Source organism: Coregonus lavaretus, assembly GCF_964263955.1.
Source record: "Coregonus lavaretus genome assembly, chromosome: 20".
Classification (NCBI taxonomy): Eukaryota; Metazoa; Chordata; class Actinopteri; order Salmoniformes; family Salmonidae; genus Coregonus; species Coregonus lavaretus.
In genome coordinates, this window is record NC_140007.1 from 24,476,474 (window position 1) to 24,487,556 (window position 11,083).

Below are 11,083 nucleotides of genomic sequence, written 5' to 3' on the forward strand. Positions count from 1 at the left end.
CATCAGGATGACTGAACCGAATGCGTTCGTCTCCACTCGACTCTCTCTGTGCGAAAACGTCATCAATTTGGACACCAGGCGTGTCCGTATAGCCTCTCCGTTTTGAACCGCAACCCTGAACGTCCTACGTACCGATGAAAAAAACGTGTTGGCTACGTCATTACGTGATTTACGGTCTTGCGTTTGACTATTGATTCATGCGTAGAATTAGGAATGTTTATTTAACCATAATTTTATCAGGGTGTCATACTGAGACCAAGGTTTCTTTTACAGATGAGACCTGACACAGAAATTACACACAATACAATTAGAATACTTGAATGGCCATGAACATTCTTATGATGGGATAAAGGTCAGCCATTTTGGTCAGGGAGTTAGTCAACCATGGTTTGCCAGTGCTGTGATAAGATTGTATTGTTTAAAATATTGTGTTAAATAATTAATTTGAAGAATTGATCTGCACTGTATGTTTGTTAGCCACACAGTTTGAGGAATGATTCTATTAATTTTTCAAATTAACTGCCAACATTCCATTCAAACAATGTGTCAATCTATACACTGAAATCAGTTGATGATAGGACATAGACAAGTTGTAAATGCAACAAGTAATGATATTGTATCATATAATAAAACTCACAGCTTTCCTATATATATATATATATATATTTTAGACATTTATGGTCTGTTCACATGAGGCTATTTATACAGAATGTGTATAAAACCCATATAAACTATATTTATGACATTTTAGGTTGACAATTACAATTTCTGATATCACATGCCTTTTATTTTCCTGCATTAGTAAAATCAGGATTATACCTCTACTGCCATTATTAGACTGGTTTGGATTTCTCCCTGATTAATATGGCTGCCATTTTCACCCATTTGGGAACTTTGAGGGTGTATGACATAGCCCTTCTAGTAATTTAATAGGCTCTCTATGGATTCATGCATCATCTTTGTCCATGTTTGTCAATAACTGTGTATAAACATTCCCAAATAATTTGTAGGACCCAAAAATGATAGGATAATATAAAAGTAATGCTTTACATTTCCAAATAATATGAAAGATTTAAAATTATAAATCTCACCCACAAGAAATGTAGCATTTCCCTCATAAAAAAAAGTATTAGGCAATACTCATTGCCGTATGACAGCAGCAATAGCGTCTCCTTTTCAACTAAACATTTCGCAATATTTCATATTCACTGATAGGGAGATCTATTTACAGGCAAGAACAAGGGCGTATCTGTTAAGGCAGTAGACGCATAACCAATCTTTAAACAATGTCTCGACACATTTATTATAATAGTGTAAAAATAATAATAATTGCCTACATGCACAAAAACTTTTGTATCACAAAGTAGTAAAAAATTCAAACAACTTTGCTATGTTGAAGTTGATCAGTTTGGAAATTATTTTCTTCATCATAACATGCACTTAAACACATGCTAGCATGTTTTTGTGCACAGGTACTTGTCTATATGTTAAGAAATCAAGTGACTTTGGTAGACTGCATCATTAGTTATTCTTAACTCTACCTCATTTTAGAACTTAAATTGACAATCTTTTTATTTTTTTATTTTAAATACACCAAAATTCACAGTTCACCTCTGAAGTGATCTCTAGGTACACTGAATATGCTCTACACAGGGCCAATAGTTTTTCAATGGTCACTGTCAGACTAATGTAAAGACTTTCTCTCATAAGAAGCTGTGCAGCCAAGGCAAGTAGGTTCTTAAAGTTTGGAGTGACAGTCCTGTTCTTTTCACATTAGTTTTCGTTGTTCTCAGCTGCAAGCTCAACATTTCCTTTCTTGTAGAACGTCTCTTGTACAAGGTTCTGGTTCTAGAAGTCCTGTCGAATGTTTTCCTTGTTCTCGTCACCATGCTGCTGTTTGCGCTGTCCAACTTCATTCTCCAACTGGACAATGGCACGTTCAATCTCATAGTTTTTACTTACGAGGGACACCCAACTGTTACAAGAGAGATGGCAAGGGTTTAGAAATCATACCACATTTGAGAGAACAGTAATGAAAAATACAACATTCACAGAACTGACTTTGACTCCAGCTCTCTCAGCTTGGCCCCGCCTGCAAGCTGATCATTCTTCCGTTGCCAGTTCAAGTCCTGAATCTGCTTTCTGTATAAATGACACACACAACAGAAAAGGCTGTTAAAAATATATACTGTATAGGCAGAAGCTCGTTATTGACATGCAGAAGCTTGTTGACACAGTTTGTGTCACAGTCCAAAACTATTACTAAACAAGCTAACCATGAGGAATGTGATGCACGACCTGGAAATTGTAACGCAACATTTTCACACCATTTACTTACCTACATTTCTGTAGTTCTTTTTGAGCCAATTCAATCATAAAGGCCAGGTTACTGTGGAGTGGAAATAATGACAAAGATGAAGGCAACGTCAAAATTCCTGTGAACCTATACGTTACCCTTCAGGACAAGCATGTGTAAAAATATATATTGTCTATATGTTAAGAAATCAAGTGATTGGTAGACTGCATCATTAGTTATACATAGACTGTTCTCTCTGCTACCACACGGCAAGCAGTACCGGAGCGCCAAGTGTAGGCCCAAAAGGCTTCTTAACAGCTTCTACCACCAAGCCATAAGACTCCTGAACAGCTAATCAAATGGCTACCCGGACTATTTGCATTGTTCCCCCCCCCACCCCCTCTTTTACGCTGCTGCTACTCTCTGTTTATTATCTATGTATAGTCACTAACTCTACCTACATGTACATATTACCTCAATTACCTCTACTAACCTGTGCCCCCGCACATTGACTCTATACCGGTACCCCCTGTATATAGCCTCGCTACTGTTATTTTACTGCTGCTCTTTAATTATTCGTTATTTTAATTTTTTAGTTATCTATTTTTTACTTAACACTTTTTCTTCTTAAAACTGCATTGTTGGTTAAGTGCTTGTAAGTAAGCATTTCACTGTAAGGTCTACACCTATTGTATTCGGCACATGTGACAAATACAATATGATTTGATTTGAAAAAGGACTAAACTGACAAGTAAAAAGACTAAAAGACTGATCTCCTATAGTATCAAATTAAATCACTATCAAACCCCATTTGTTAGCTTAATTCAAATCAGTTTGGTTGTCCCCCCTGACTCTTTCTTGGAAACAAAAATAAATGAAGAGCTCTACTGGGCACAAGCAGCAGCCACTGACTCACTCATTGTAGACCTTCCATGCATTGGTGCCGTAGTGTGCCATGAGTTCCAGGTTCTCAATGCGCACTGCTTGATGCTCCAGCTGAGCCATGGAGTTGTTCACACAGTCCTGCCATGCAGTGATGTCATTCTTCTGCCCTGACGATGGAGCTGGAAGCTCATATCTGCACAGGTGAAACAGAAACAGTTGTGTACACTCTGAGAATGCATCAAGTTAGAACTGAATGGGGGATTGAAAGTTAGCAAGCTTTTTTTTAACATGACTGTTCTTGCTCTGAGCAAAAGAGTAGACTGGGTTTACCTCTTCATGCTGAGAAGTTCAAGGGGCTGCCGGGCTGCTAGCCTCTCAAACTCATTCCTCATGATTTCAGTCTGATGGGTGATATAAGCATTAGTATTTGCTTCACATAATGTCATTGTAGAGCAGTGTAGATTACACAGTTGACAGTGATGAGTCAGTCAAAAGCCAGCCATATGGCACGGCATTAGTGTACATATTAATTTATGCCTTTTTTTATTGCATGAGGAACTGTGTATGTGGTACTTACTTCAAATGTAGTGAAATCGGGTGTTGGCATATAACTGAGGTAGTTCTTGGTGGGTCTGTATCGGCGAGTCTCCTCCTCTACCAAGGCTGCAGCCTGTGTATGGAAATTAATACATTTACATCATTTAACAGATTAACAGACAGCATACTAGTACAGTAGACTAGCTAGACTTGTAACTGAGGTGACCTAAAAGCAGGAGTTGGAACCTAAATTATTTTCCAATAGTTTGTTCTGAACCATTATTTTTGTTTCGTTCAGTTCCACTGCTCTGACCTACAAAATAAAGTTCTGAACCGGTTTGAACCCCCCAAAAGTACCAGTTTATAGCTTTCCTTTCTAAACCTCTGAAATCATTTTTTTTTTTTACATTAGCTCGACATTAAATTACTTCACCAATCGGTGCGGATAGATCCGCTTGCTATGGTGCGGGCAAGCTATAGTTGTTTACATGCGCGATGGACAGACAAGTGTAGGGCACGAGATGTGACAGAAATTTTGCGGATGGGAAGAGAGCAAGAGAGGATGGAGGAGGAAGTTTGGCTTGACGCGCTGGGCATCTTGTTACGACATGTATTATCTGAATTAGGCCAACAGAATTATACCTACGGAGGAGCGGCTTTGAAAAATCTTTGAACTTCCGAGAGTTGGCTTAACGTTGCCTGAGATAACAAGCTTGTGTGTGCAGAGCGGCACCAGAATTAAAAACACGTCTTACCTTTTTGTAGTTAATAAATCCAATGTGAAACGTGATAACTATAGTATTCGTAACTAGCATTGAAAAAGTTAATTAAACATCTCTCCCTAATTTCTGAATCACGCTTGTAACGTCAGTAGGCTACAATAGCCTAACCTTCGGAGGGGCAGATTGCCTACACATGCACACTGGCAAAGATTTTCAGCTGGCAGGCTAGATGAGGAACGCTCAACTCCGTTCTCCAATGGAATCCGCCAGTGCTATCCGGGATCCTTGGAACATCCCTACCCTAAACCTAACCAGTGGTGAAAGTAGATTACATTTTTTACCGGAACAGGACACCCAAGCGCGCGCACACACTTATTTTTTATAGCCTAAGTGTAATAATAGAATTACATAGAATCGCTATTAATTTCATATATGATCTGTGTGGGCCTAGTATCCTTTAATTAGCATTGAAAACGTTAATCCATTCTTCTCTAAAAATCTCCCTCCCCAATTTCAAAATCACACCTGTAACGTCAGTAGCTACAGTAGACTATGCTTTGGAGGGAGAGGGGCGGGGTAGGTAGCCTACACACACACACTGGCAAAGATTTCCAGCTGGCAGGCAGACACTGGAATACGTTTCTGAGTGACAAAGTGAGGGCTTTGCATAGGCGCCTGGCTGCATTTTTTTGTGGGACTTGAAAAAAATGCCCGGAACGTAAAATAACTTTATTAGCCAGTTCCCATGCTTTTTAAAATAACAGTTCTGTTCAGAACAGTCTAGATTACTTTCGTTCTCGGGTTCTGTTCCTCAAATCTATCTGGTTTTCTGTTCTGTTCCCTGAACCTGTTCCAACCGCTGGTTAAAATTGAATTACAGTTGAAGTCAGAAGTTTACACACACTTAGGTTGGAGTAATTAAAACTCGTTTTTCAACCACTCAACAAATGTATTGTTAACAAACTATAGTTTTGGCAAGTCGGTTAGGACATCTACTTTGTGCATGACAAGTAATGTTTCCAACAATTGTTTCCAGACAGATTATTTCATATATAATTCACTGTATCACAATTCCAGTGGGTCAGAAGTTTACATACACTAAGTTGACTGTGCCTTTAAACAGCTTGGAAAATTCCAGAAAATGTGTCATGGCTTTAGAAGCTTCTGATAGGCTAATTGACATCATTTGAGTCAATTAGTGGTGTATCTGTAGATGTATTTCAAGGCCTACCTTCAAACTTAGTGCCTCTTTGCTTGACATCATGGGAAAATCAAAAGAAATCAGCCAAGACCTCAGAAAAATTAATTGTAGACCTCCACAAGTCTGGTTCATCCTTGGGAGCAATTTCCAAACGCCTGAAGGTACCACGTTCATCTGTACAAATAGTACGCAAGTATAAACATCATGGGACCACGCAGCCGTCATACCGCTCTGGAAGGAGACGCGTTCTGTCTCCTAGAGATGGTGTGAAAAGTGCAAATCAATCCCAGAACAACAGCAAAGGACCATGTGAAGAAGCTGGAGGAAACGGGTACAAACGTATCTATATCAACAGTAAAACTAGTCCTATATCGACATAACCTGAAAGGCCGCTCAGCAAGGAAGAAGCCACTGCTCCAAAACCGCCATAAAAAAGAGCCAGACTACGGTTTGCAACTGCGCATGGGGACAAAGATCGTACTTTTTGGAGAAATGTCCTCTGGTCTGATGAAACAAAAATAGAACTGTTTGGCCATAATGACCATCGTTATGTTTGGAGGAAAAAGGGGGTAGATTAAGCCGAAGAACACCATCCCAACCGTGAAGCACGGGGGTGGCAGCATCATGCTGTGGGGGTGCTTTGCTGCAGGAGGGACTGGTGCACTTCACAAAATAGATGGCATCATGAGGAAGGAAAATTATGTGGATATATTGAAGCAACATCTCAAGACATCAGTCAGGATGTTAAAGCTTGGTCAAAATGGGTCTTCCAAATGGACAATGACCCCAAGCATACTTCCAAAGTTGTGGCAAAATGGCTTAAGGACAACAAAGTCAAGGTATTGGAGTGGCCATCATAAAGCCCTGACCTCAATCCTATAGACAATTTGTGGGCAGAACTGAAAAAGCGTGTGCGAGCAAGGAGGCCTACAAACATGACTCAGTTACATCAGCTCTGTCAGGAGGAATGGGCCAAAAGTCACCCAACTTATTGTGGGAAGCTTGTGGAAGGCTACCTGAAACATTTGACGCAAATTAAACAATTTAAAGGCAATGCTACCAAATACTAATTGAGTGTATGTAAACTTCTGACCCACTGGGAATGTGATGAAAGAAATAAAAGCTGAAATAAAATCACTACTATTATTCTGACATTTCACATTCTTAAAATAAAGTGGTGATCCTAACTGACCTAAGACGGGGAATCTTTACTAGGATTTAATGTCAGGAATTGTGAAAAACTGAGTTTAAATGTCTTTGGCTAAGGTGTATGAAACTTCAGACATCAACTGTAGGTTCCTGAAAGTTTAAATGTAATATACAGCAAGCAAGTATTGTTCCAATATTGTAGCTGGCTTAATATGGGCATGTTATGCTTTGCAATGGATTATTAATCTACTAGTGGCACAAGTCACAAAACATATTTAAGCTGGCATAATATGGGCACCCTCAAAGTTCACTGTAATATACACAGAGTGCACAAAAAATTAGGAACACCTGCTCTTTCCATGACAGACTAACCAGGTGAAAGCTATGATCCCTTATTGATGTCACCTATTAAATTCACTTCAATCAGTGTAGATGAAGGGGTGGAGACAAGTTAAGTGCCTTTGAACAGGGTAGTAGTAGTAGGTGCCAGGCGCACTGGTTGGAGTCTGTCAAGAACAGCAACGCTGCTGGGTTTTCCACAATCAACAGCTTCCTGTGTGTATCAAGAATGGTCCACCACCCAAAGGACATTCAGCCAACTTGACAACTGTGGGAAGCATTGGGGTCAACACGGGCAAGCATCCCTGTGGAACGCTTTCGACACCTTGTAGTCCATGCCCCAACGAATTGAGGCTGTTCTGAGGGCAAAAGGGGGTGCAACTCAATATTAGGAAGGTGGTCCTAATGTTTTGTACACTGTGTATAACAACCAATTATTTTACCCCATATTTTAAGATGGCATAATATGGGCATCTTACGGTATGCAATGGTCATCACACTGGACTAATGATCTACTAGTAGCACATCAACAAACAAAAAAACAAGTCTAGGGGTCGAAGTTCACTGTAATATAACTACTTTTTAAAAATGATAAAGAATGTGGGGATAGACCAATACAATGTAATTAACACTTTAAATGTATAATCTTTCTTTAATGAAATACAAAAAAAAAAATTATAGCTCACTTAGATCAAACTATGGTGTTTGTATGTCATTACTGTAAACACATCTTGCTTTAACATTTGCTGAACAGCACCCCATTAGGCTAATGAAGGCTACTGATTTTTTTATAATACACGAAAATGAAACAAACGATTTGGTATCATTTTGATTATGGAAGATTTAATAAGTGCTTCAAAACAGTTTGCTTGTAATGATTTGTTGCTATCGTCTACCTGTGCATGAGTGCATCCGACTCAGTTTCCTTACCAGAACACACGCGATACTGAAAATGTGATTAGGTTTTACAAAGTATAGCAAAGACTATGCAAAGCCTTTCTTCTTAAATCAACCTGTTATTTTAGATAAATTCTATATTCATAAATGTAAATTTGAGTTGGAAAACTATTTTTGCGAATGAAATTGAACAATATATAAATATTTTCTTCTCATAACAAAAAAGCAATCAAAACTTGCTATAATGGTCTTTATCATTTCTCTGTATTCCCCTGACTGTTTGTATACTCCGTTGTATACTCTGTTTTTCTATATTGTGTATTATGAATGGCTTTAAGAGAACGGAGTTGAGCGTTTCTCAGCTAGCTCATGTCTGATGCTAGCTAGTTAGCAACTGGTAGCTATGTATAGAGTAGATACTTACCGCCTCTCTGACGCCGGCTGCATCATAACCCTGGTCAAAATACGGTAGGGCATCGACAAATACTTCACCAGCTACTGATGAAGTTCCAGCCATATTCAGTTTAGTTGTTTGTTTGTTTGCTAGCACCGCTGGATAGCTAGCTAGTTGTCTCGGCAGCAAAACAACGCAGCCGGTCTCTCCTGCCGTCTTCCCGGAAGCTAAACGTATTTTTCTTTGGTGTCTTATGGCCTTTGGTTGTATAGCGCCCCTTACGCCCTGGAGTGATTCTTAACTCATTACTATTTCATAATTATGTAACATAGCTAATACTATATCTTTCAACATATTCCATTTGCATCCTGAATTTGGTGTTAATCATGTAATAGCTTAGGTCCCTATGACTAATTACCACAAAAATGGCATGCCATTAGGACAGAAAATACATAACTTACCTGACCGGACACAGGGAGACAAACTTGTTGAAGTAGTGGAGTCATGAATGAATACCAAACTCACATTTCACATTTATTTTGACATGTAGGGTGGACATTTCACGTTTATAAAAACATAACAAAAAAAACGTACAATAGTTCAAAATTGTATCTGTTGAGATGCACATTTTACAGTGCCTTCAGAAAGTTTTCATACACCTTCACTTATTCCAAATTTTGTTACAGCCTAAATTCAAAATGGATTAAATAAAAAAAAATCTCACACAATACCTCAGAAAGACAAAAGGAGAACATGTTTTTAGAAAGTTTAGAGAGTTTATTGAGAATTAAATACAGAAATATCTAATTTACGTAAGTATTCACACCTGAGTCAATACTTTGTAGAAACACCTTTGGCAGCGATTACGGCTGTGAGTCTTTCTGTGTAAGTCTCTAAGAGCTTTCCACACCTAGATTGTGCAACATTTGCCCATTATTATTTTAAAAATTCTTCAACATGTCAAATTGGTTCTTGATCATTGCTAGACAACCATTTTCAGATCTTGCCGTAGATTTAAGTCAAAACTCTAACTCAGCCACTCAGGAACATTCACGGTCTTCTTAGTAAGCAACTCCAGTGTAGATTTGGCCTTGTGTTTTAGGTTATTGTCCTGCTGAAAGGTGAATTAATCTCCCAGTGTCTGGTGGAAAGCAGACTGAACCAGGTTTTCCTCTAGGATTTTGCCTGTGCTTAGCTCCATTCCATTTCTTTATTATCCTGAAAAACTCCCCAGTCCTTAACGATTACATGCATACTCATAACATGATGCAGCCCCCACTATGCTTGAAAATATGGAGAGTGGTACTCAGTAATTTGTTGTATTGGATTTGCCCCAAACATAATGCTTTGTATTCAGGACAAAAAGTGAATTGCTTTGCCACATTTTTTGCAGTATTACTTTAGTGCCTTGTTGCTGATAGGATGCATGTTTTTGAATGTTTTTATTCTGTACAGGCTTCCTTATTTTCTCTCTTTCAATTAGGTAAGTATTGTGGAGCAACTAGAATGTTGTTGATTCATCCTCAGTCTTCTCCTATCACAGCCATTAAACGCTGTAACTGTTTTAAAGACACCATTGGCCTCATGGTGAAATCACTGAGCGGTTTCTTTCCTCTCCGTCAACTGAGTTAGGAAGGACGCCTGTATCTTTGTAGTGACTGGGTGTACTGATACACCATCCGAAGTGTAATTAATAACTTCACCATGCTCAAAGGGATATTCAGTGTCTGCTTTCTTTATTTGTACCCATCTACCACTAGGTGCCCTTCTTTGCGAGGCATTGGAAAACCTCCCTGGTCTTTGTGGTTGAATCTGTGTTTGAAATTCACTGCTCGACTGAGGGACCGTAAAGATCATTAATTGTATGTGTGGGGTACAGAAATGAGGTAGTCATGCAAAAATCACATTAAACACGTATTGCACACAGAGTGAGTCCATGCAACTTATTATGTGACTTGTTAAGCAAACTTTTACTCCTGAACATATGACCTCAATTACCTTGACTAATCTGTACCCCCGCACATTGACTCGGTACCCCCATATATGGCCTCGTTCTTGTTATTTTGTGTTACTTAAAAAAGGAATAATATACACTACAAAAGTTTGGACACACCTACTCATTCAAGGGTTTTTCTTTATTTTTACAATTTTTTACATTGTAGAATAATAGTGAAGACATCAAAACTATGAAATAACACATATGGAATCATGTAGTAACCAAAAAAAGTGTAAAACAAATCAAACTATATTTTATATTCTTCAAATAGCCACCCTTTGCCTTGATGACAGCTTTGCACACTCTTGGCATTCTCTTAACCAGCTTCATGAGGTAGTCACCTGGAATGCATTTCAATTAACAGGTGTGCCTTCTTAAAAGTTAATTCGTGGAATTTATTTCCTTCTTAATGTGTTTGAGCTAATCAGTTGTTGTGACAAGGTAGGGGGGTATACAGAAGAAAGCCCTATTTGGTAAAATACCAAGTCCATATTATGTCAAGAACAGCTCAAATAAGCAAAGAGAAACGACAGCCCATCATTACAAGACATGAAGGTCAGTCAATACAGAACATTTCAAGAACTTTGAAATGCAGTCGCAAAAACCATCAAGCGCGAGGACCGCCACAGGAATGGAAGACCCAGAGTTACCTCTGCTGCATAGGATA

The 11,083-nt window shown here is 38.7% G+C and overlaps 1 protein-coding gene across 1 annotated transcript; it reads right to left on the minus strand.

The window, feature by feature from the left end:
- Positions 1-202: 202 nt before the first annotated feature.
- On the minus strand, positions 203-8,658 carry LOC311147478 (pre-mRNA-splicing factor SPF27-like). The gene is made up of 7 exons (XM_084184202.1): positions 8,451-8,658; positions 3,759-3,851; positions 3,512-3,582; positions 3,213-3,374; positions 2,339-2,389; positions 2,062-2,142; positions 203-1,975 (listed from the first exon to the last, which is right to left on the minus strand). The coding sequence occupies exons 1-7, from the start codon at positions 8,541-8,543 to the stop codon at positions 1,849-1,851; spliced, it is 678 nt and encodes a 225-aa protein (XP_084040328.1). The 5' UTR covers positions 8,544-8,658; the 3' UTR covers positions 203-1,848.
- Positions 8,659-11,083: the final 2,425 nt, after the last annotated feature.

Bases quoted from the DNA above. Each gene is read 5' to 3' on its own strand.
- LOC311147478 (XM_084184202.1), bottom strand. From the start codon at position 8,543: ATGGCTGGAACTTCATCAGTAGCTGGTGAAGTATTTGTCGATGCCCTA. The intron at 3,375-3,511 runs GTAAACCCAGTC...TCACCTGTGCAG, and splicing joins GAACTTCTCAGCATGAAGAG to ATATGAGCTTCCAGCTCCAT. The intron at 2,143-2,338 runs GTAAGTAAATGG...TCATTTATACAG, and splicing joins AAAGAACTACAGAAATGTAG to AAAGCAGATTCAGGACTTGA.